The sequence below is a fragment of the Pangasianodon hypophthalmus genome, chromosome 9 (genome assembly GCF_027358585.1).
Source record: "Pangasianodon hypophthalmus isolate fPanHyp1 chromosome 9, fPanHyp1.pri, whole genome shotgun sequence".
Lineage (NCBI taxonomy): Eukaryota > Metazoa > Chordata > Actinopteri > Siluriformes > Pangasiidae > Pangasianodon > Pangasianodon hypophthalmus.
In genome coordinates, this window is record NC_069718.1 from 27,886,635 (window position 1) to 27,913,568 (window position 26,934).

A 26,934-nucleotide genomic window follows, 5' to 3' on the forward strand; every position below is an offset into this window, starting at 1 on the left:
TAAAATCAAGAGGACTAATTAAAAGGCAAGGTAATATATAAATATTAATATACATTTTTAAATATATTTAGTGCAGGTGTCTGATGGATATACGCTGGGAGTGAGTTCCACATCCTGGGAGCAGCGACACTAAAAGCAGTTTCACCGAGCTTCTTCTTATTAAAATTGACCTTAAGGAAGCCAGCATTTGTTGATGTTAAAAATGATTTGGGGTGAAATCCATCAGGCATTCTGCTAAATACACAGGTGCAATGCCATTAAGAGTTTTAAAAACTAATAAGAGCACTTTAAAATTGACTCTGGATGTCACAGGTGACCAGTGCAGTTCCTGCACAATAGGAGTAATATGGTCTCTCTTTAGTTTGTGTTAGAAGCTGAGCAGCTGCATTTTTTACTAACTGAAATGAATAAATAGTAGATAATAGTAGTTGCATTAACTCTATTTATGGATGCGTTATTCTGCATCATCTTTAGATAAAAATGGAAGAACTTTTGCAATGTTCCTCAAATGATAAAAAGCGACCTTAGAGATATTATTGATGTGAAGAACAAAGCTGAGATCTGAGTCGACTGTTACACCCAGATTTCTAACCTGTAACCAGCTCATTTTTCAATAAGTATTCTCTTTTCTGTTTATCTCCTGCAATTAATGTCTCCATTTTATTATTTTTAAAGTTCTGTAACATGCAGTCAGATATTTCATTCAAGCATGTAATCAGTTTGTTAATTGGCTCTTGATTACTCAGTGACACTGATATATAAAGCTGTGTGTCATCTGCGTAACTATGAAAACTGATTTCATGCTTTTGAATGAGTCTACCAAGAGGTAACATGTAGAAGGAGAAAAACAAGTGTACGAAAATAGATCCTTATGGAACTCCAAATGAAATATCATATTGTCTTGATGAGTGACTTCCCAGTTTAACATTCAACTGTCTACCACACAAGTATGATCTGAACCAGCTTAGTACTGCTCCTGAGAGACCTACCCAATGTTCAAGTCTGTGTAGAAGAATGTCATGGTCTACAGTATTGAAAGCTGCACTCAGGTCAAGAAGAACAAGAATGGAAATGTGATCAGAACTGGCTCTTAGCCACTGATCATTTAAAACCCTGACCAAATGCGTGCACACCACAGCTCATTTGTAAGAAAGCGGCTTGACATGAAAGGTGAGAAAAAGAGATCTACACTGTACGCAGGTGATCATGGACACCGAGCATCACACAGAGAAACTGCTGTGTTTAAATAGTTTAAAGTGTCTCAGTAACTGTTGGTCAGAAATCTCTCACACTGATGCGATCTTCAGCCTCTCACGCTACAATCAGTCACTTCTCTCTGTTTGAAATGTGACAATAACAAGAAATCCAAGCACTGATAAACTTGGACATGCACAGGAATGGCACAAGGTTGTTGTGTTGGTTAAATTAGTGCTGGCTCTGAAGTGTTGAACAGCATTTAAAGAAGATGCTGTGATGAACAGAAGTGATTTATAAACCAGCTTTCATCCTCCAGAACAATCATACTGGCCTCTAAATATCTAAATATCTCTAACAGTGTGCTCTAAATCTTCTGTCAGCTTATGGCTATACACAGACAGACCGGCCCTTCCTCCTTTATACAGACACATTTCTTTTGTCTTAACTGAATGACCCGTTCTCCTTTCTTTTGGCTTGCATTTTAAATATTTTGTTTCCTATTAATGCCATTAATATGAAACTGGGGTTAGAGTTTCTGTGTTTCACAAAGGTTTTGTTAAATTGGTGTGTAACTGAAATAAATACTGTTAGTGAGTTAAATCTGGATAAAAAATTACAGTAACTCACTGAGATTTATATTATTTGAAGCTGATCATTCAAGCTTCACCTTATTTAGTCTTGTTTTATGTGTAAATTGCCACAAACTCAGGAGCTCTTGTCCCCAGTGAGACCCCTAGCACACAGGAACAGGAGTCCAGTGTTGATGCTATTTCCCCAAGCTCCAGCTCAGTCCAGAGCTCCTCCATAAGTGCCTGATGAATGTGAAAGTAGAGGACAGTGAGGTGTTGGTGGAGAAGCTCTGGGTTGAGGGTCAGAATAAAGACCAGATAAAGCAGCTATGCACATACATAAAGAGCTAGCTCTTGTGCTGAGTGGCCAAGCCCATTTAACTCTGATCCAACACCTCCTCAACCTTTTCTCTCAACATCTTGTAGATGTTCCACAACATTACATTTTTAATTTACACATTAAAGATTTCCTGTGTAAATGCTCCTACACACGGTTTATGAATAAATAAATTCATTTGTATCCAGTGTGATAAATGAGGCCCAGTGTTTTATATGAGTGTGTATTTTTATAAGGTGTAGATTAGCATTGTTTCTGATGTTGAGCTTTGTGTGTGTGTGTGTGTGTGTGTGTGTATTGGGGTGTTATGTGATTCGTATCTGTGTGTGAAAGTTATAAGATTAAGGTCCAATGAACAATGAACATCAACTGTTTTACCGTCTCTGTGAAATTCAACTTTGTGTTAATACTGAAATATCTACATCACTTCTCACATCAGAACAAAGTACATTTATTTCTACAGTGTGTAGATCAGTGTACATTACACACGCATTTACTTTAATAACATGCCAGTACTAGTCGTACTTTACAGTGAGGTCAATAAGCCAATTTCTCTGATGTTATCTGTCCTCATGGAGCTGTTACCATTTTATAGACCTGTTTCTATTGTTCTATGTGAGCAAAAATATTCCAGAAAATGTTTGTAATGGAAAGTAAATGTGTGTATAATGTACACTGATCTACACACTGAACACACTGTAATGAAGCAGTAAAGGACAGTGTGTAAATGTGTAAATGTTCTCCAGCAGAACTTTCCCCAGAGCTGCTGAACACACTGTATGAAAAACTCTCTGCTAGAAATAGAGACGTGTTTGTTCAGAGTGGCCTCTCTGTTATTATTTTGTTTCAGAAAGTTACAGTCAGGTCCATAAACATTGGGACATCGACACAATTCTAACATATTTGGCTCTATACACCACCACAATGGATTTCAAATGAAACGAACAAGATGTGCTTTAACTGCAGACTGTCAGCTTTAATTTGAGGGTATTTACATCCAAATCAGGTGAACGGTGTAGGAATTACAACAGTTTGCATATGTGCCTCCCACTTGTTAAGGGACCAAAAGTAATGGGACAATTGGCTTTTCAGCTGTTCCATGGCCAGGTGTGTGTTATTCTCTCATTATCCCAATTACAATGAGCAGATAAAAGGTCCAGAGTTCATTTCAAGTGTGCTATTTGCATTTGGAATCTGTTGCTGTCAACTCTCAAGATAAGATCCAAAGAGCTGTCACTATCAGTAAAGCAAGCCATCATTAGGCTGAAAAACAAAACAAACCCATCAGAGAGATAGCAAAAACATTAGGCATGGCCAAAACAACTGTTTGGAACATTCTTAAAAAGAAGGAACGCACCGGTGAGCTCAGCAACACCAAAAGACCCGGAAGACCACGGAAAACAACTGTGGTGGATGACCGAAGAATTCTTTCCCTGGTGAAGAAAACACCCTTCACAACAGTTGGCCAGATCAAGAACACTCTCCAGGAGGTAGGTATATGTGTGTCAAAGTCAACAATCAAGAGAAGACTTCACCAGAGTGAATACAGAGGGTTCACCACAAGATGTAAACCATTGGTGAGCCTCAAAAACAGGAAGGCCAGATTAGAGTTTGCCAAACGACAACCAAAAAAGCCTTCACAGTTCTGGAACATCATCCTATGGACAGATGAGACCAAGATCAACTTGTACCAGAGTGATGGGAAGAGAAGAGTATGGAGAAGGAAAGGAACTGCTCATGATTCTAAGCATACCACCTCATCAGTGAAGCATGGTGGTAGTAGTGTCATGGCGTGGGCATGTATGTAGAGTTCTGTCCTCAGTTCTCAGCTCAAACCCCTCCAGTCTGAGAGAATTGAACCTGAGTAGAAATAAACTGCAGGATTCAGGAGTGAAGTTGCTCTCTGCTGGACTGGAGAATCCACACTGTACACTGGAGATACTGAGGTAACACACACACACACACACACACACTGAACTAGAGATAGTAGTCTAGGAGCATCAATTTATCACTAAATATTGCATACAATAATTGTATGTGTGAGAGAGGGAGATATACAAGTGGGCGTGGTCTGTACCAGAGGATCTTGTGTCTCTGCTAGAGGTGTAACACAATGCTACTATCTGTCTCTGTTTAGTGCACAAACTGTTTTTGTATTCGGATTTAAACCGGAAGTGGGCGTGGTCTGTTCCAGAGGGTTTTTCATGAGATCACTATGCCCTGAAAAACAGTGAAAAAAAAAAAATCACAAAGTATGCATAAAAATCAATTCACCCTCAAAAACAGAGCATGGAGCCTCATTACAACACCAAATACATTCAAAAGTGACAAAATCATCAGTAGACTTATAATAAAGAAAATCAACCAAAACTCTTGACTTCACCAAGTTAGAAAACAAGGCTACTATGTTCTGATTTAAGTTTTGTTCTATTTTCCTTTTCCTACTTGTATAAATGACCAGTTTTGCTTGGCCTAAGACAAAATTCAGAAGTTGACAGACAAATCTTTTCTTCCTCACATATTTGTACCCTAAAATAAAAGTCTCGAGAGAAAAGGTCTCATTACTACTCCTGAAAACATTACCTTCAACTAGAAATAAAGGTTGCAATCTACAACAATTCATAAAAGCATGAAAGATGGTTTCTCTGTCAGAACAGAAAGGACATGTAGAAGTAACCTCAGGGTTTAGAACTGAGATAAAAGCATTGACCGCGACAGCACCATGAATAATTCTCCATTGCAAATCACCTGTTCTCTTGGTCAACGGTGGTTTATACAAGGATCTCCACTCAGATTTTGTGTTTTGATCCAATTTAAAAACATCATGCCAGGGAGTATCAACTTTCCCATTTAAAACCTTTTTGCTAAAAACCAAAACACAAAGACCTGTACAAAGATTTACCAGTACTTAAAAAGAAGTCTTTACACAGAGATGCAACATTTTCAATGAAAGGTGTAATCCCTTCAACATTTACAGACAGTAGTAGACAAGGAAAAGAGTCTTTGGGATCAGGAACTCGCGAACCAGCACAATACTCTGTTAGCAAGTCCATTTCAGTTGTCTTAAACACCGCTTTCCATTTCATGAGCAACTGGGTAACCAGACGAATAGACCTGATTCCCAAATGTTGAGCTAATGCTGCTTCGTTCTTGAAATCCGGCCCTACAATGTTCAGTAGCTGACTCAGAGTAATAATGTTGTGTTCAATCAGCAACCTACTAAGACCAGGAAAAAAGGAACTGTCTGTTAGATCCAACCAGGAGCCACAGATTAAAGGCTCCTCCAGTAACCAATGAAGAGAATGTGAGTTTTCTGGTCGTTGAACAGCAAAGAGACTCCAAACTTTAAAAATGTTCTTGTAAAAAATTGGCAACGTGGAGGTGTCCAGTTTTAGGGGATCCATCAAAAAAAGTGCTTTGTCCAGCCCCAAACCTGCAAAACTACGTAAAATCAGGCATGAAACAGCACGCCAGCTAAAACTTGATGGTCCATCCAACAGTCTTTGCACAAACTGCAGACGAAAGGTTGCAATTCTGCTCTGGAGATGAATTAGTCCTTGACCACCTTCCTCCTTGGGCAAAAACAGAAATTTTGTGAGACCCAATGTAATTTATCCCAAAAAAAGTCCACCAGGGTAGCCTGGATTTTTTATAGCAGCTGCAAAGGAGGATCTACACAGGCAAACTTATGCCATAAGGAAGATGCCACCAAATTATTAACAACTAAAATGTGTCCTCTGTATGGCAATTTTGGAGACAAAGACTTCCATTTTTCTAGGCGTCCTTTGACTTTTTCTATTAAACCTTCCCAGTTTTTCTGCACTGTTGTGTCATTGCCTAAAAAGACCCTCAAGTATTTAAAACCTTCTTTTCCCCAATGTAAACCAGCAGGAAGTTTCAGTTTTCCACTTTTCCAGCTTCCTATCAGTAGTGCTTCACTTTTATTCCAATTTATATTAGCAGAGGATAAAACTTTAAATTTTCCAAGCAATTCAGATAAAACCTGTGGGCGTGGTCTGTACCAGAGGGTTTTTCATGAGAACCCTATCACTATGCCCTGAAAAACAGTGGAAAAAAAAATCAGGGCTGCTGCAAAAGAAAACATTTTTCATTGACAAATTATAACACATTTATTTATTTACTTACTTACTTACTTATTTAATTTAAGTATATAACTTGATTCAACTTATTCCTGAACCAGACATCCTGTGGAACTTTTTGGAAAGTTTTCTATCTTCTATCTAATGTGAATGAGTAAAAAAAGCTAACTATGTTTCAAAACAACAACGTCTTTCCCAAATCAAGAAACTGTTATTTACTGTTGACAACAACAGCCACCTAATAATATTTGATCAGATTTACTTTAGCTTTTGTGTTTGTTACATTCCAGAAAGATCAGAAAAGTTCACTGGACTCGCTATCAGAATCTGATTTTGTTGTTTCCTAAATTATGGTAGATGAAGGAATATGATCTCTTGGACTCTTACTTGTAGCTTACTGTATTTCAGTGTCATTGAGGGAAACTTACTGGTAGAAGTAAATGCCTCGTTTTGCTATCTATACTTGTGCCAGTATATAAAATACAACAAATTCACTGAATATTCACCAACCAAAATGTTTACTTGCTAAATGAAGACAAAATAAATTAAAATAACTCAACTGTATAAAATAGTTACTTTCTCATACAGTAATCCCGAATCATATTAAGTTAATAACAAACCAAGCAACCAATATGTCGTACTGGCTAACAGTTAATTATTTACTCAAGCGCGCTATCCTTAGCCCACGCTCTCACTCAGACTGGCAAATTGAAAACACATAAACAAAACAAAAGCTGCAGGGCTGTGAGGTGGCTGGGGTGCGGTGTGGCCCAGACTGAAATGGCCTCTTCACTCTAAGAAGAGCAATGACTCTACTGACTGCAAAGGTACCTGGTCTTTACGGCTTTCTGGGCTTTTACGTGCTCGACGTTTCTGAAGTTAGCACCTGCATCGCTCCGTGTTACTCGTCCACAGGCGTTTATCCAGCGGTGCCAGAGGAACCCTGAGCGTTACCCGGTAGCTCACAGTGCTATCTGGTTCTCCTCAGCGACTCCCAGGGGAAAACAGGTGAACAGCAGACAATAGTGTGTAGCTGTGTGAGCTGAACAACAGGCTAGCAGTTCGACTAGCTAACTAGGCTAGTCAGCTAGGTAATACACTGTGTGCAAACTTCATGTAGAAACAGCAGCTCCCTCCTTCTAATCATTTCGTAACTAGTAAGTTCTCACGCTTAGATTATTGTTTTAACTTGGTCACCGTTCATTAGTTATTCAGAAATCCTAGTTTTTTTCACGGAGAGAAAACTTTTCTCCTTTTCCCCTTTTTTCTTTTCCTGTTCTCCTCGCTGATTAACCCCTATCCAAATAACCAATCAGAATCACGCACGTTGCTAGTCAACCCCCCTTTTATCCACTCTCTTTTTAAACAATGCAATGAAGTTATCTTAAAACGAATGAAAGTTTTTATCCCGACCGACTTTCATGAACTAAACCTTACTTACAAACTGCGTTATGTGTACGAGCGTGTTTCCAAGTGCGTATAAGGTTGTGCTGCTCTGGCTTCAGCTCTGAGGTCAAACTCCTCATCACACCTGAGAGAACTGAATCTGAACGGTAATAATCCAGGAGAATCAGGAGTGAAGCTGCTCTCTGATCTACTGAAGGATCCACACTGTAAACTGGAAACACTACAGTGAGTTACTGACTTACTGACTCTTTACTGTACTGTTACTGTATGATACTGAATAATATTCCCTGTGTACTATATAATATTTTCTCTTTGTGTGTGTGTGTGTGTGTGTGTGTTGTTGATGTTTGTTTACACTGATGCTCTTCTCTGTCTTTCAGCATTAAGGATGATAAACTCACCAGTACTGGCGTATGGCAGGAGTCTCACCTCAAACCTCTTTTCCAGGATAAAGCAGTTTTGGTGAAGCGTTAGAACCCGTCCCACATTTCCAGCAGTTTGGGAGCTGAAATCATTCATATTCAGATGTAGAAGTTCCATAACAATAACCGGGACTGATCACATCCTTTTATCCACTCAGCTACAAATTACTTCAGGCTTTAATAACATATTTTACAATCAAAGTCAAATCCTTCAGCCTCTACACACAACACAGAGATATCATCACATCATCACACTGATTACACAAATACACATCAATGTGTTGTAGCTGTTTATAGCTTATTTTTAGCTCCACATTTTTTATCTATTTTTTTTAGTGTGTTTCTGCTCAACATGGCTTTATTCAGTTTGTTGTAACATGACAGTGATTTTTTTTTCTCCACAGATGATTGATTTATAGTTGTGATTTAATCCATTTTTCCCAATTTTTTTTGTTAAACTTCTATTCCTTGTTTGTGGTGTGTGTATGTATGAGTAAGGGGTGTTCCTAATAAAGTGGTGTGTATGAGTAAGGGGTGTTCCTAATAAAGTGGTGTGTGTGTGTATAAGTGTAGCATATAACATGTTGATATTCCTTTCACACTTAGAGCATTTCAGCTCTTAAACATAAACGAGCAGAGAGCTCACTGCAAACTCAATGCAACATTCTTACAAACAAACAAGCTGTTCATGAATTAACCAAGGAAGTCAAACAAATTAAACACTTAAAGGTTTTAATGAGATCAAGCACTGAAATGTGAGATATTTTCAAAAAACAAATAACAGCTTACTTAAAACAAAAATGTAAAGTTACTTAATCAGTAAAAGAAGCAGCATTATAATGAGCTTGTCTCAGACTATGTCCAACTCTAAACCAGACAGAACAAAAATGTCAAAGATGATGATTTCTTCTCCAAAATAAAATCTGAATTATGCAGAATAAATGATGAATTATTCCCAAATGTCCAGCTCCAGACTGGTCCTGACATAAATCACACAGAAAACCCACAGAATGTAATAAAACAAGTAAAAACTCAGAGAAAACAGGAGTATTAAAGGCATCAGAGACAGCACTGGAAATATTACTGAAAATGAGAAACACAAAAGAGACAAAATAAGGAAAAAATGCCAAGACACGTCATCAAAACTAAATATAGAGGAAAATAAAATAACTCACTTCTTATAGAGACATGGCCATCATTAAAATACACTAACTTACTACATCTAGAGGACAGTGAAGATGAAATGATAGAAGTGATCTCACAGATAAACGATGGGAAAAGTCCAGGACCTGATGGATTACCAGCAGAACTTTCCAGAGCCTGTAGGAGAGACATTGCAGATCTCTCAGCGGCTCTGTAGAATGAAGGATTACAGGAGGGAACATTAAATAAATCATTTTATCATAGTGCATTATCACTAATATATAAAAAGGACACCAGTATGATTTCAATAATTGGAGACAGAGAAGTCTGATGAATGTAGATGATAAAATCCTGGCTAAAATAATTGCAAACCGGATGCAGGACACTTTAAATAAGATTATAGAAATAGAGCAGATGTGTGTGATTAAAGGAAGATACATGAGGGACAACCTCAGAACAGTGAGAGACCTGATTATAAATACACCAGATATAAATTACTTTATTGTAGGCTTAGACCAAAAAAAGCATCTGACTTTATCTCACTGGAATATTTATGGAGTGTAATGGACCACTACAGGTTTCCAAAAAAATTACTGGTATACTTAAAACTCTGATATGATACCCTACCACACCTGTTTTTGACTTGCCCCTCATTACTTCATGTCCTGCCATTGACAGAACAGCAGGTACACTCCTGTCTGTCCTGCTTGGCCTGTTTCTCACGCTGAACGAAATAAAATCATAAAAGGGAATTGTGTGTATTTACATGGCAGAGTTTCTTGTAATATCGGGGCGAGTTTTAACACATAACTGAGACTGGGATCTGAATATTCAGCTCTGTAGGATATATAAGCATTTAGAGACTGTAGGATTATAACTGAGAGATTAAAGAGTCAAATGATGATAAATTTGCCTCGTTTTAAATTAACGCTAAACACAGAGCTGAAAATTAACGTCTGTGTGAAATTTTAATTACACTATGGTAAAATTATCTTGCCTTGATATCTTCCAAAGTCGTTCGAATTTTGGTGCAATTTTTTATAATTATATATATATTTATATATGCAGTGTTGCTATGGCAACCAGGAAAGACAGGAAGTTTCGTCATACCAGTGTATGTGGAAACTACTAAATAAAGTCTGTTAGCACGCGCCCCGCTCTTCCCTACATAACAAAAAGACTGTTCACTTTGAATATAAAACAAGTTTCATAACATGTGAAAATGCACTGTTTACTGTTTACTGCAGAATCACTTAAAAATACACACACACACACACTCACACACACACACTGCCCTTCCCCCTCTGCAGAATAAACCGTTAGATGGAAGTAAAAGTAAAACTCAGCAACAGTCATTTGTTGTTCTGTTACATTTCTGCTGATGAAGGAGAGAAATGCGAATGAAGCAGCAGCATTTTAGGACTTGATACCAGGGTTTGATTTAACACACCGATGTTGGAGTGAAGTAAACGTTTGTCCTGCTGTAATCTGGAGAAGGAGACATGACCTCCAACATAAGTGTGTCTGGAAAACAGGACTTAAAGAAAGACGAGAGGTGAGTTACTTTTCCATTCACCAGCAATAAATACACACCGTCTCATGGGAACAGATCTGTATCTCTAAACACTCACTAGTTAACAGAGGAACTAAACTTTGCTTTAAGGTGTTTAATAGCAGTGAATATATCACTGATCTGATGTAAGAACAGTTTAGAGAAATCATTCACTGAGAGAAGAGTAAAAAGGACTGTGTAATGTGTAACATAAGAGCAGCATAGCTTTGAGTCAGTGAACTCTACAGGCTTTAAGACCCAGCTGAGTCAGTTAGCTGTGATTGGGACTCCTGACATCAGAGTAATTCCTGAGGTATGAGGTGAGTCTCCTGTTTGAATAAGTGTGCAGACTGTAGCTGAATTAAAAAGATGGAATTATTGGTGTTTAATGATGAACACATTGTGTAACAGTGCTGAGACAGCAGAGTATTAATTATTGCTGATATTTCTGTTGTAATTCTAGAATGATGGAGGGAAAGAGATCAGACTCACCAGAACCCAGCTGTGTGTCCATGAAGAGTGACCAGTCAATGGGAGATCCAATTACCTTCGGAGACAGTTCTCCTGATGTGAGGTCCGTATAGTGAGGTGTTTTACGGCAGTGTTCCACCTGATCAAACTCACTCGTCTCATTATGAAGCCCTTCATGAGCTTTATCAGGTGTTGAAGCAGTAAAACACTAAACTGTGCAGTGCTGCAGCTCTCGGACTGGCAGTGAGGAAAACTGCTTTAAGAGTTCAGTTCAGCCTGCAGTCCCTGAGCTGGAGGGTCTGTGGTGCTACAGAAGAGCATTTACACCTGGGAAATTAATGACAATATAACTACTTTATTCATTCACTCATTCAAACATTTGTTTCTAAATATGTTAGTCAGTTAGGAAATCCTGAAATCAGTGTACTGTGTTAAGACGATAGTGTTAAAGGTGCAATAATTGATTTTTACATGTACGCATCACCTAGAAATTTGCAGAACATGAAAGAAAGACAATGGTCATTGCCTCAACAAAAGTGTATTATGTGGCTGAAAAAATCGGTCTGGAAGCCACATAATACACTTTTGTTGGCCTTGTGTCAGTCATCTTATAGACACTCCCCAATGTCCCTTCACTCCGCCCCCATCTCAGCTTGTTTGGCAAGGAAAGACATCTCCAAATCCTGTAAGCTCTAGGGTTACCACCTTCAGGGAGGAAAAATAAAGAATAGATAGATAGGTAATGTGTTTTCAGGGTGTCTGTCTGAGATTTTCTTTGGCTCATATCAAACCATTTTCCTGCTTCTACAGAATTAGTTTTGTTTTTACTGATAGAAGAATGATGATTTAACATGGTGTGGATTACTGAATAGACAAAGGATATGGGGACCCTTTTTTTTTTTTTTTTTTTTAAATAAAATACTTAAATCTATGGATTAAAATATATTGGATAGACTGTATGGTTTTTTTAATTCATTCTTTTTAAATTGTAAAGTCAACAATGTATAGAATGTAAAGTAAAATATTTATAGATGACAAATTAGAACTATCTAATCATTTTAGTCTTCAGTATAAAAGAATAGATGGGACATTATCAGAAAAACACTGATGAAATGCAGTAACACCAGGATAAACACTAGCAGTGCTTTTCCAAGATGGAGTATTTTATTACTGATGAAGGAATGAAGCTGGACAGGGAATTAGTGCTGTTGCTCCTGGACGAGTCTGTAAACACAATCTGTAAGCTTTGAACTGTTTCAGTGGCCTGCTTTACATAACAAATCCAGTAGATAGATTTTTATCATGGATAAGGAATAAGTAAATGCTTTGGATTAAACACCTTGATATTGTAATGTTAGATAACTATATAGCTATGATAATGCTAATAGCAATAGGTTTAGCTGAAAAATCACTGAGAACTCATTATAAATAAATGATAGTGCAGTAAAAGCACTCTTGATGATCCTCATAAATCACTATGAGAATTTCACTTATGTCTAGTGCTATAACTTGGCTTTCATGCTGTTTTTGGCTGTGTGAGCAAAAGTTAGATGCTAAAATCCGAATATCAGCCACCTGGCGACACAAAGCTCTGAAACTCGCTGATGTAACAAGCAGAATACTTGTGTAACATGATTAGACAATAATCCACTCAGCCATCCTGTATATAAACTAGCCTATAGTGTCATGGCAAAACTCTTCAGATCAGAATAACAAAAATAACCTTCCAAAGTCAAAGAGTTTTGGATGCCAAATATCAGACTTTATTGAATCAACCAACAAAGCAGAGATGATCATCTGATTTACATAGTCGTGGCTCATGCTTTTATACATGTCAGGATATACCAGACTCGGAGACAAAGGTGAGAACCCAACACAAATTTATTAAAGGATTTGCCAAACAATGGGTATGCAAAGATGGGGTAAACACAAAGATAAGTACTGCAGGCTGGTGGGTAACACAGATAGAGACACTAGGTAAAGGACTGAGGGAAAGGAGCACACACCTCACATGTCTTGGAGGAGAAACGCTGGAGAAATGTAGGAAACCATAGAGACACTTCCAATGACCACAGGTACTCACAGAGAAGAGGTCTATTCCTAGTTGAGGCCAGACAAAAAGTGCATGTGAGGTGTGTGTTTATATGGAGTCCTGATGAGTGTGGTGATTGGAGACAGGTGGTGCTGATTAGAACTCTGGGGAGAGAGGGCGCTGACTGTTGGTGACAGAGCATGGTGTTCCTGTGACAATACACTTCTAGAACTTAAGTGATCTTATTAAGTGAAATCTTCTCTTTTTTTTTAATCACACCCCTGCCTCTTGCCACAATTATTTCACTGACCCTCTATCTTAGTTTTAACCATGGAGAGATGACAGAGACAGAGATCAGTCATTTTATTTTTTAAAAAAAGTTAACATTCATCACAACCTCAACAATGCACTTCAGTAGTCTGATAGAGAGAAAAACACCTTCCCATGAGATATGACGGAGCACATCTGGACTGAAGAAGCTACAATTTATGAATGAGAACTGTGTGCTTATTGTTTTTCCCAAAAGCACAGTCCACCTGGAAGGTCACACCAGTTTGTTTTAGGTTTCTTGTTTCACATACACAGAAATATCCTTGTAAAATCATAAAGTCACTCCCTAAATGCACTAAATCTCATCATTTCTAAGTATTTTAACTCTTGCTAATACTTGATGGATTACATGATAACCATACTCAAATCATATCTTGATTAAGAAAATTCTTCCAGAATAGTCATGCTAGTCACTGTTGTTAACAGCTAGTGTGAATGTTTTAGCTGTAAAAGAGAATCACAGATGAGCTCCAGCATTGAGGTGTCGAGTGGAAAAAAATCAAAAAAGAAAAAATGAAAAACGAGCTAGTCAGTTGGAGGAAGCTTTTCACTTTATCATCATCATTTCCTTATTATTCTGCAGTGTCTTACATTTATGCTGTGTATTATTATTCTTACTACTCAACTGCTCATTATTATGCATTTCCCCACTATTCTGTTATTCTATCATCATTATTATCATCATATAGTCCACATTACATGATGTGTTTTGTTTGCTCACAGACCACAAAAGAAGAAATCAAACATCAGCAGAAATCAGTTGGAGTCCATATTCAAGGTGTGTGTGACTTGTGTTGTTTAATCGATGTGCAGCAGAATTATGGGTAATCGTGGTAATAGACAGAGGTTTTTTTTTTTTCTTTTCATAAAATCAAAACATACCTCTCTGTGTAACATTATAATATTTAGATCTGTTACTGTGTGTTTCTAACCAGGAGCTGGAACACAAAGTCATCACTCTGATAAAGAATGAGCTGAAGAGGTTTAGGAAGCTCCTGAGTCCAGATTACCCAGCATGCACTGAGAGGGAGGTGGAGGATGAGGAGGATCTGCACAGTGTCAGAGAGGGAGCGCTGAAGATCACACTGCACGTCCTGAAGAACATGAACCACACAGATCTCGCTAACACACTGCACAACAGTAAGAGCTCTGAGTCATGGCTTTATTCCATCAGGTTCACTTTAGAGAGAGGAAATTGTTTTAGATATTAAGACTTTCAGTTTTAAGTTTGATTTTAGTATCATGTACGTCTGGTTCTTTTCTGTGCTGTTTGTGGTCCAGCTTGTGGTTACTCTGTACAATGGTCCTGTTCCTTCAGTAATATTTAGTACATGAATCAGGAATGAACAGCAGCATTTGAAAGGATTTACATTTTATATTGTGCTCAGTAATTTTGCATTAACACATGATATTACTTTGTTTATTAGAGTCTGTGGCCTCTGTGTATCAGTCAAAGTTGAAATCCAGCCTGAAAGAGAAGTTTAAAAGAATTAATGAAGGAATCTCACAGCATGGAAGCTCAGCACTTCTGAATGAGATCTACACAGAGCTCTACATCACAGAGGGTTGGAGTAGAGACATCAATAATGAACATGAGGTGAGACAGATTGAGACAGCATCCAGGAGACCAGCAACACAGGAGACACCCATCAAATGTAATGACCTCTTTAAAGACAAGTCCATCAGAACTGTGCTGACTAAAGGAGTTGCTGGAATTGGAAAAACAGTCTCTGTGCAGAAGTTCATTCTGGACTGGGCTGAAGGAAAAGCAAATCAGGACGTCTTCTTCATGTTTCCACTTCCCTTTAGAGAGCTGAATTTGATGAAGCAGGAAAATCTCAGTCTGATGAATCTTCTTCATCACTTTTTCACAGAAAGGAGAAATCTAGAATTAATAGACTGTGAGTCCTACAACGTGGTGTTGATCTTTGATGGTCTGGATGAGTGTCGACTTCCTCTAAATTTCCAGAGCAATGAGAGATTGTGTGATGTGACAGAGTCAGCCTCAGTGGATGTGCTGCTGATAAACCTCATCAAGGGGAATCTGCTTCCCTCTGCTCTCCTCTGGATAACCTCTCGACCAGGAGCAGCCAATCAGATCCCTCCTGAGTGGGTAGACCAGGTAACAGAGGTACGAGGCTTCAGTGATCCTCAGAAAGAGGAGTACTTCAGGAAGAGGATCAGTGATCAGAGCCTGGCCAATAAAATCATCACACACATGAAGTCTTCAAGAAGCCTCTACATCATGTGCCACATCCCAGTCTTCTGCTGGATTTCAGCCACTGTTCTAGAGAGAATGTTGGGTGAAGCAGAGAGTGGAGAGATCCCCAAGACTCTGACTCAAATGTTCACACACTTCCTGATCTTTCAGATCAAACACAAGGACCAAAAGTACCATCAGAAATGTGACCCTGATCCTCAGCAGACCAGAGAGAGTATCCTGGCACTGGGAAAACTGGCTTTTGAACAGCTGGAGAAAGGAAACCTGATCTTCTATGAGGAAGACCTGAGAGAGTGTGGCATTGATGTCAGAGAAGTGTCAGTGTACTCAGGAGTTTGTACCCAAATCTTCAGAGACGAGTTTGGGCTTCACCTGGGAAAGGTGTTCAGCTTTGTACATCTGAGTGTTCAGGAGTTTATGGCTGCTTTATATGTATTTTTGTCTTTCATCTTTAAAAAAAGCAATGTGTTAATGGAGCAAAGCCCTAGCATTCTGCATCTCTACAAAAAGTCAAACATGTCTGATTTCCTCAGGAGTGCAGTGGACAAAGCCTTACAGAGTGAGAATGGACACCTGGACCTGTTCCTCCGCTTCCTTCTGGGTCTCTCCCTGGAGTCCAATCAGACTCTCTTACAAGGCTTAATGCCACAGACAGGAAGCAGCTCTCACAGCAAACAGGAAACAGTCAAGTACATCAAGGAGAAGATCAGGGAGAATCCATCTCCAGAGAAATCCATCAATCTGTTCCACTGTCTGAATGAACTGAATGATCATTCTCTAGTGCAGGAAATACAAACTTACCTCAACAGAGGAGATGACCGTTGCCTCTATGGGGCCAGACTCTCTCCTGCTCAGTGGTCAGCTCTGGTGTTTGTGTTACTGAACTCAGAACAGGAGCTGGATGTGTTTGATTTGAGAAAATATGACCGATCAGAGGAATGTCTTCTGAGGCTGCTGCCAGTGGTCAAAGCCACCAGAAAAGCTGAGTGAGTATTTTTATTTATAAATGTATTACTGCATGGATCGTTATTTTAATGTAACACTGAACTGCACTGTTTGGATTAATGCTTGTTAACAGTTACTTTAATCATCTTTAAACAAACCTTAGGTAATTTTACAAAAGACTGTTTCACTTTTTACACTATCATGTTATGTCTGCACTGAGGGCTGGGTGATATGGACACAATCTTATACCACAATTGATTACGTTTTCTCTAAAATTGTTGTAAAAATGATCTATTCAAAATAACTTTGTGCATGCATCACTGCTTTTTGTGAATTTTGTGAACTAAACACCAGTGAAAGGCACTTTTTCTTTTCTCCTTTGATTTGAAAGTGACACTGAACAGAAATTTCACAAATCAGAACAAGAAAAACATAACACCGTCAAAATTGAAACAATATGAATACAGTATCTAAAAAGTAAATATTAAAACACTCTATTCAACTTCAAGTTTCAGGAGTCCAATTGACATTACCACATCCAGTTTTAGGTAGCAGTTCCTCATCTTTTAGTTGGGCTGATGCCTGTTCTGTGTTGGAGTGTTGTGGGGAGTTTCGCTCTGTCACAATCCTCCATGCTTGTTTTTGTTTTAGTTACAGCACACTGCTAGTAGCTCCTAGCTCTGACCTTAGTGACATAAATCAGCTGCTGAAATGTAGCTTTTGCGACATTGGCGATATAGAGGATATAGGAAAATACCTATGAATAGTTATTATTCATTATTCTATTTTCTCGTCCTATTATATGTATCACCATATGGCACAGCCCTATCTGCACTGAGGCACACATGTGAGAGAGAATAAGGAAGCTTTCACACATACCTTTTTTGGTTTGGACAGATCAAACTTTCTCTTTAGTTTGGATGTAATATGAACACTCCACCTGTACCCGGGTCCACACCAAACACCTGAACCAGTGTCTGTGTAAAATCGGAGGGGGGTGAGCACGAGATGCTGTGAGTAACATGAGACCACGGACCTGGAGGTGAAAATACAACAATCATGTCGGCGCCTGCTGGTAACACCTGAATGGACTTATACTATTAATCTAGAAATTAAAAAAAAAAGAGTCAAAAAAGTAAATCTAAACACAATCGTGTAACAACAAGCCCTGAGCAGTTTGAATATAGATAAAGAATTTTGTACGGTGGCGGACTTAACGAACTTGGAAGCATTTATCGACCACTACTAATAATAAAACATATGAATGACTTTGGCCTTGGCGATAGTTGGAGATTATTCACTCCAACATTGAGAGAATATTCATACTTTTCTCCCATTCATCAATCATTTTCCAGAATAGATTATTTTCTTATAAGCAATAAATTAAAGACATATGTAACAAATACAATACACCCAATTATAATCAGTGAGCATGCACCTGTATCTCTAACTCTAAATATAGAACCGTACACAAAATCTTCTCCTATATGGCACCTCAATATTTCACTACTCAAAGATCCAGAATTTATTACATTAATACGAAGAGAGTGGACATCCTTTATGGAAGTGAACGACTCCCCAGAGTCTACAGCATGAGTATTATGGGAAACAGCAAAAGTAGTAATCAGGGGAATAATAATATCATATTCATCATATAAGAAGAAAAACAATTGGAATTAGAAATTCCAGCTGGAACAGAAGATTAAAGAATTATCGGATAGATACACTAAGAACTTAGATGATCAAACACTCTCTGAATTGAGAAAAAAGCTTCAGCCACCAGACTATAAACAGTGACCTCCACACTACGCCACCCCAATCAACCAGGCTTTATCAAAAAAAAAAAGGTACTCTTCAGATAACATCCATAGATTATTTAACCTGATAAATATTTCTCAACAGTCCAAAATTAATGCAATCATTGCATCACTGGAAGCTGAGAAAGCATTTGATAATGTCAACTGGACATTTCTATTCCACACATTACACAGATTTAGCTTCAGGGAGTCGTTCATCCACTGGATAAAAATATTGTACACTGCACCAAAAGCCACAGTCACCACACATGGGATCATTTCTCCCATATTTACACTTCACCGAGGAACACAGCAAGGATGTCCACTCTGCCCTTTATTGTTTGCCATTTTCATAGAACCGCTTGCAATAGCTATAAGACAGAATAGTAAAATCAACAGAATTCATACCATAAACACACAAGATAAAATTAGCCTCTATGCGCATGATATCTTACTGTATTTGCAGAGCCCTAAATCTTCACTTCAGGAAACATTTAAAGTTATCAATACTTTTTCCAAAATATCAAACTACACGATAAACTGGAATAAATCTACCATACTTCCGCTCTCTGGTGAGGCTTGGGATTCTGCAGCTCAGGATTCATTTCTTCCACTCCCAAACCCCCTCCACACCAACCAACTTCTGGAAAAAATTACATTCTGTTGTGTCACATTCATATGGAAAAACAAACGTCTTCATCTTCAACTCTCCATCTGCAGAGGAAAAGGGAATTTATCTATATGTTCTGGGAGTGTCCACCGGTGGTCCTGATCCTAAATGATTTGTCTGCGCTTAATTTTTCTGAACTCAAAAAATGAATAGTTCCTGCCAGACTCACTGCTGTCAAGAAAATGCCTGCAGTCCACTGGAAACCTCCTCAGTCTCTCTCTGTTATAGCATGAGCATGGACTCTTTTATAGATGTAATCTACATGGAACTCTCAACAGCTCAAATTAATGGTGCTAATGAGGTTAACATGAATCACTGGTGTAAGGCAATCAATGCCCTCGAAAGTCTCCTATAAAACCTGTAACACTTGTATCTCTTTATTTTCCAAAACTTAGACTCAGAGCCTGTGTGTGTCTGTCTGTGTGTGTTCTCTGTGTTTGTGTGTATCAGATTATGTGAGTGTTCATACAAGTAGTTGATTTTTCCTGTCTTAATGTGGTCAGATTTCTGTCATTCTTGTATACTGCCCTGTACTGTCTTGTTTTATGATGTTGATGTGCTTGATCAGAGCGAATGAATAAATTTGATCACAAAAAAAATCCAAAACAGTCCTATTTGTTAAACGCAAAAAAGATGATTTAGATTTCTTAATCTTTGAAAGACAGAGGCCTTAGACCTGCTAGTAGATTGACTCGTGCCTCCCTGCATGTTATTAACTGGTAGTGTACAGTTCTATAATTCTTTATTTTCTGTAATAAAATGCACTATATCTGCAGTGTTGGTTGTAGAAACTTGAACACAGATCAGAGTGTAGTGTTTGTAGGCTGCTCGCTCTCACATGTGTGTGTTATGTACATGACCTAATGGTCTTATAATAAATTGTAGCTGAGAGATTGTGGAGTGCAGAAAGACGTCCCTGCTCCTGTAAATGTGCTGATGTGGTGTCCTGTCCTCTGATTTGTGTGTGTGAGAGAAACACACTGACATTTCTGTTCCATGTTCAGCTTTAGCTGTATTATGGCTGTGTTTGTGTGTTTGAGATCAGTGTTCTGATATTTCATCATTTCTCTTCCAGGCTGCGTGTGTGTAATCTGACAGAGGAAAGCTGTAGAGTTCTGTCCTCAGTTCTCAGCTCAAACTCCTCCAGTCTGAGAGAACTGGACCTGAGTGGAAATGAACTGCAGGATTCAGGAGTGAAGCTGCTCTCTGCTGGACTGGAGAATCCACACTGTACACTGGAGATACTGGGGTACACACAGACACACACACACACACACACACACATTAAGAATGCCAAGTGGAAATGCATGCACACCACATCTCATTTGTATTTAGTGACACCAAAACTCCATAAAAGGTAAATGGAAGTTATTTTAACTCACATCTACACCAATAAAATATCATTAATCAGTATAACAGCACCTGGGAAGGCCAAAATCTGGAAACAGTTTACCGGAAAGGTGAATTAGGTGTGAATGTTGTGAGGTGAAAAGAAAATGGTTTGACATGAAAGGTGAGAAAAAGAGATCCACACTGTACGCAGGTGATCATGGACACCGAGCATCACACAGAGAAACTGCTGTGTTTAAATAGTTTAAAGTGTCTCAGTGACTGTTGGTCAGAAATCTCACACTGATGCGCTCTTCAGCCTCTCACGCTACAGTCAGTCACTTCTCTCTGTCTGAAACGTGACAATAACAAGAAATCCAAGCACTGATAAACTTGGACATGCACAGGAATGGCACAAGGTTGTTGTGTTGGTTAAATTAGTGGTTAAATTAGCGCTAGCTCTTGTGAGTGGCCAAGCCCATTTAACTCTGATCCAACACCTCATCAACCTTTTCTCTCAACAGCTTCTAGATTTTCCACATTATTACATTTTTAATTCACACATTAAAGATTTCCTGTGTAAATGCTCCTAGATGCGGTTTATGAATAAATTCATTTGTATCCAGTGAGATAAATGAGGCCCAGTGTTTTATATGAATAAAAAATTAAAGGGTGTATTTTTATATGGTGTGGATTAGCATTGTTTCTGATGTTGAGTTTTGTGTTTGTGTGATTTGTATCTGTGTGTGAAAGATGAAGGTCCAAAGAACAAAGAACACCAACTGTTTTATCATCTCTGTGAAATTCAACTTTGCGTTAATGCTGAAATATCTACATCACTTCTCACATCAGAACAAAGTGCATTTATTTCTACAGTGTGTAGATCAGTGTACATTACACACACATTTACTTTAATAACATGCCAGTACTAGTCGTACTTTACAGTGAGGTCAATAAGCCAATTTCTCTGATGTTATCTGTCCTCATGGAGCTGTTACCATTTTATAGACCTGTTTCTATTGTTCTATGGGAGCAAAAATATTCCAGAAAATGTTTGTAATGGAAAGTAAATGTGTGCACAATGTACACTGATCTACACACTGAACACACTGTAATGAAGCAGTAAAGGACAGTGTGTAAATGTGTAAATGTTCTCCAGCAGAACTTTCCCCAGAGCTGCTGAACACACTGTATGAAAAACTCTCTGCTAGAAATAAAGAGACGTGTTTGTTCAGAGTGGCCTCTCTGTTATCATCTTGTTTCAGAAAGTTAAATACACCATCTCATATGAGCTGAGACACATGGATCTGTCCAAGAGCAGTCCAAGTTTATACACAGGCTGTTCATTTTATATTTTTATCCTGACATTAGAACCTTGTGTTCAGGTAGACAGTTTGTTTCCCAACTGATGGAAACACCTCATTTCACAATCAGAGAAATAAATCAAACATTTCATCATTTCTCTTCCAGCCTGCGTGAGTGTAATCTGACAGAGGAAAGCTGTAGAGTTCTGTCCTCAGTTCTCAGCTCAAACTCCTCCAGTCTGAGAGAACTGGACCTGACTAACAATAAACTGCAGGATTCAGGAGTGAAGCTGCTCTCTGCTGGACTGGAGCATCCACACTGTACACTGGAGATACTGAGGTATACACACACACACACACACAAACACTGATTTAAATGTTTGTAAGAAAGTGAAATGTGTATGTGAGAATCTGATTTACTTTCTAGATTAGTTCTATATCATGAATAAATAAAAACTGTACTTATGAATTGTAATTATAGCTGTTTAGATCTTGTGTCTCTGCTAGAGGTGTAACAGAATGCTATTATCTGTATCTGTATCTGTTTAGTGCCCAAAATATTCGTACTTGTTTTTGTATTTGGATTTAAACAGGAAGTGGGCGTGGTCTGTATCAGACGGTTTTTCATGTGAACCCTATCACTATACCCTGAAAAACAGTGAAAAATCAGGGCTGCTGCAAAAAGAAAACATTTTTTCATTTACAAATTCTAACGCCTTTATTTTCATTTATTTATTAATTTATTCATTCATTTATTTATTATGTTTTTTTAATATATAACTTCATTCAACTCCTGAACCAGATGTCCTGTGTTTCAAAACAACAATCTGTTTCCTAAATCAGGAAACTGTTATTGAACATTGACAACAACAGCCACCTAATAATATTTGATCAGATTTACTTTAGCTTTTGTGTTTGTTACATTCCAGAAAGATCAGAAAAGTTCACTGGACACGCTTTCAGAATCTGTTATAAAGCTGGAGATGGTACCGGCTCCATGAGGATAGACAGCATCAGAGAAATTGCCTTATTGACCTCACTGTAAAGTACCACTAGTATTGGCATGTTATTAACTGGTAGTGTACAGTTCTATAATTCTTTATTTTCTGTAATAAAATGCACTATATCTGCAGTGTTGGTTGTAGAAACTTGAACACAGGTCAGAGTGTGTTGTTTGTAGGCTGCTCGCTCTCACATGTGTGTATGTACATGACCTAATGGTCTTATAATAAACTGTAGCTGAGAGATTGTGGAGTGCAGAAAGACATCCCTGCTCCTGTAAATGTGCTGATGTGGTGTCCTGTCCTCTGATTTGTGTGTGTGAGAGAAACACACTGGCATTTCTGTTCCATGTTAAACTTTAGCTGTATTATGGCTGTGTTTGTGTGTTTGAGATCAGTGTTCTGATATTTCATCATTTCTCTTCCAGGCTGTGGAAGTGTAATCTGACAGAAGAAAGCTGTAGAGTTCTGTCCTCAGTTCTCAGCTCAAACTCCTCCAGTCTGAGAGAACTGGACCTGAGTGTCAATAAACTGCAGGATTCAGGAGTGAAGCTGCTCTCTGCTGGACTGGAGAATCCACACTGTACACTGGAGACACTGGAGTAAGATCATCAAACACACACACACGCACACACACACACACACACATACACACAGAGCAGAGTTTTAATAAAAACAGCAACATCCAGTTCTCATCTGTGGTAATTGTAATTGTAGTGATCTGATATATTTTCATTGTTGTGTGTGTGAGATGGAGAGTAAATGTTCTGTATATAAAGATTTTTTGTAGTTCACGTTTTCAATGCTAAAACTGAGTGTGTTAAGGGTGAGAAAGTTTTCTTTCTTGCAGGATGCGTTACTGCCGTATTAGAGATGAGGGGTGTGCTGCTCTGGCTTCAGCTCTGAGGTCAAACTTCTCATCACACCTGAGAGAACTGGATCTGAACGGTAATAATCCAGGAGAATCAGGAGTGAAGCTGCTCTCTGATCTACTGAAGGATCCACACTGTAAACTGGAGACACTACAGTGAGTTACTGACTTACTGCCTCTTTATTGTACTGTATGATATTTAATATTCACTGTATACTGCATTATCTTGTCACTTTTACTATGTGTGTGTGTGTGTGTGTGTGTGTTGGTGTTTGTTGGTGTTTATGCTGATGATGTTTGTTTACACTGATGCTCTTCTCTGTCTTTAAGCATTAAGGATTGTAAACTCACCAGGACTGGCGTATGACAGGAGTCTCACCTCAAACCTCTTTTCCAGGATAAAGCAGTTTTGGTGAAGCGTTAGAACCCGTCCCACATTTCCAGCAGTTTGGGAGCTGAATCATTCATATTCAGATGTAGAAGTTCCATAACAATAACCGTGACTGATCACATCCTTTTATCCACTCAGCTACAAGTTACTTCAGGCTTTAATAACATATTTTACAGTCCAAAATCAAATCCTTCAGCATCTACACACAACACAGAGATATCATCACATCATCACACTGATTACACAAATACACACTCACATTTTTTATCTACTTATTCAGAGTGTGTTTCTGCTCAACAGTTTTATTCAGTTTGTTGTACCATGACAGTGAAACATTTGCTTCTCCACAGATGATTGATTCACAGTTGTAATATTGATTAAATTTTTTTTTTTTATTCAAATAATTGTTCCTTGTTTGCTAATTTGTTTTGATAGTAATCATGATATTTTGATTATTTAAGGTATTTAGATTTTTAAACTAAAAAACAGTAACTGAAACTTAACTACATGCACTGTATATATTCCTGTTATTTAATAGTTTTGTATATATGTTGTGTGTATGTCATTTACACTATGTGTAGTACAAAATAAACAGTGACTGTGACTGAAACACAACAGTTCAGGTGTGTGTGGACTGTACTGTAATTACTCTTAGCATCGACCACTACCAGGACTAACACGTGTTCCACCACACTGAGAAACTTCAATGTTGTGTCACGATTCATGAACTCTGAGCTGGACTTTCTGACTGTTCAAGAGGAATCTTATCGTAACCATGGTGACAGTGAGAGTCTCAGCTGTTCAGAGTGAACACACCCCCCCATATGCCCCACTGCCTGCATTAATTATTACTATAGAGCAGTGTGTGATGCTGTGAGTGTGCTGGTGGTGGCTGATGTCCAGTAAATAATGTGGTAATGTTAGCTTCATACAAAGCATATGTCAGTCAGACATGCATTTACTTTTACCCATCAATAAAACACGTTTCTGATCATAACCAGACTGCATTCTGTTCATTCTAGTGATTTATTTCCCAGCCAAATGAACCTAGCTAGCTAGTTTTGTGTGTGTGTGTGCACACACACAACACTATTAGTAACAAAGTGAACATGAATATAGAGCCCCATAAGAGCTTTTTCCCCTGTTACCTGACCTGTGATCAGTCCCTGACTACCAGCATTAAGGCAATTGGCCTGGGTCAGTTCATGAATATAATTATATTGTCCAAACTCTAAAGACCTAATGTAATCAGATACTTAAATGTTCATGCTGGGAGCAAAGTGGCCCTTTTTTTATACAAAAAGGAAATATTTTTAGCAGAAAAGTGGTTTTATTACTTTATTTAAAACTTTAAAAATTTCAGTACAATTTTTTTACCCAACAATAGTCACATGACAATTTTTCAAATATTGTTTATATAGAGAAACACAACTGAAGTACATCTTTAACAATTTATCAAAAAGATAGTAACAAAATCTGTTTTTTTTTTTGTTTGTTTTTGTTTTTTATATTCTGTTAAAACTCAGCAATATACAAATGTGGAAATAATATATATTGTAATAAACCTACAACAGAATTACACAATTAAACCAGAAAAATGATGAAGAACCTAAAATGGAGGCCAGAAATAACAGAATATTAAAGTGTAAAGACTAGCAGACTCAAAAGACTAGCGGTTGAATATGTTCTAGCTATTTCTATAAAACATTTATAATTCCATATGAGATCTTCTGGTTATCAGAGTCTACTAAAAACATTTTCCTGTTAGCTAAACAAGACTGGGAGCTAACTAGCTAAATCAGCTTGCTAGTATCTGGCTGGGTTTAAGTAGGCTAGCTTAGGTTTTGTTACACTTGAACTGAAAAGACAGGAATTAGCTGTCTGAACTAATTACTAATTAAATTACATCAGGTTCATGTTTAAAAAAAACCCCAACAGTTTTACAAAGTGTGTATTAGTGAAGGAGCAGATTTACTAGCAGCTCTCTATATAATGAAGTTCTACAAACAGGTGCTTTAAATAAATCCACGATGCTAAAGTTCTTCTACAAGAAATGAGAAGTTGAGATAAAGGTCAGTGGTGATTAGAGAGCTGAGTTTGAAGAACACAGAGGAGGGAAAGTGCAGCTGCAGCTCTTTACGTGATTGCAATCAGTCCTCTTCTACACAACATTCAACCCCATTCAAGAGAACAAGGAGGACGAACCTCCACACACAAAGAAATAAACACATCTGCTTATGCGGACCACAGAACCGTTTTTATAAAGAACCAAAAGGAACTGGATGGAATAAGTGAACATTTTAAACATGATGAAAAAATGTCTGGGGCCAAATGAGAGCTGAATGAAACAGAGGCAGTGTGGATGGACTGCAGCGCTGCTCCGCCTTTACACACAGAAAGTAAAGATGAAATCAAAATATTACACTAAATATAACACACTACAAGTGTCCTGAACACAACTGGCAAATAAAGAAACAAGAAATTACATCTGAAACTGAAACATAGAAAACCAGAACACAAATAATAAAGAGCTTTATATTGTCCAAGCTTTTATTTGCAGCCGCGGTTTGAAAATACACGGTGAAGCAGCACTATAAGCTGCGGCTTTAAACAGCAGTGGCTCTGGGAACGTGCACTTCCTAAACCTGGCCACACGATGGCAGTCAAGATCCATCCACAACAACACACAGCGCTGCACTCAACACCCTTTAGATTGTTATTATTATTATTATTATTATTATTATTATTATTATTATCTCCACGGAGGACGTGGACACAGGTATGGAGCACAGTGAAGAGATTGTTTACAGACAAGTTTCAGAGAATGAAATAAGAGATTCAGAAAG

At 38.1% G+C, this 26,934-nt stretch overlaps 1 protein-coding gene and 2 long non-coding RNA genes across 3 annotated transcripts in view; 2 read left to right on the plus strand and 1 right to left on the minus strand.

Annotated features, from left to right (window-relative positions):
• LOC113524626 (NACHT, LRR and PYD domains-containing protein 12-like) overlaps nt 1–23,941 on the plus strand; it is a 31,354-nt gene extending 7,413 nt beyond the window's left edge. The window contains exons 4-11 of the mRNA XM_053236984.1: nt 11,191–11,301; nt 14,284–14,338; nt 14,496–14,700; nt 14,988–16,767; nt 20,268–20,441; nt 21,992–22,165; nt 23,255–23,428; nt 23,677–23,941. Coding sequence (XP_053092959.1) covers nt 11,191–11,301; nt 14,284–14,338; nt 14,496–14,700; nt 14,988–16,767; nt 20,268–20,441; nt 21,992–22,165; nt 23,255–23,428; nt 23,677–23,857 — 2,854 coding nt within the window. The 3' untranslated portion in view covers nt 23,858–23,941. The remainder of the gene's footprint in view (nt 1–11,190; nt 11,302–14,283; nt 14,339–14,495; nt 14,701–14,987; nt 16,768–20,267; nt 20,442–21,991; nt 22,166–23,254; nt 23,429–23,676) is intronic.
• Nucleotides 3,351–8,599, plus strand: LOC128318891 (uncharacterized). The gene is made up of 2 exons (XR_008302319.1): nt 3,351–7,835; nt 7,991–8,599. It is a non-coding gene; the product is annotated as an uncharacterized LOC128318891 (long non-coding RNA).
• On the minus strand, nt 8,748–10,430 carry LOC117597988 (uncharacterized). Its single transcript, XR_008302326.1, has 2 exons — nt 9,295–10,430; nt 8,748–9,115 (listed from the first exon to the last, which is right to left on the minus strand). It is a non-coding gene; the product is annotated as an uncharacterized LOC117597988 (long non-coding RNA).
• Nucleotides 23,942–26,934: the final 2,993 nt, after the last annotated feature.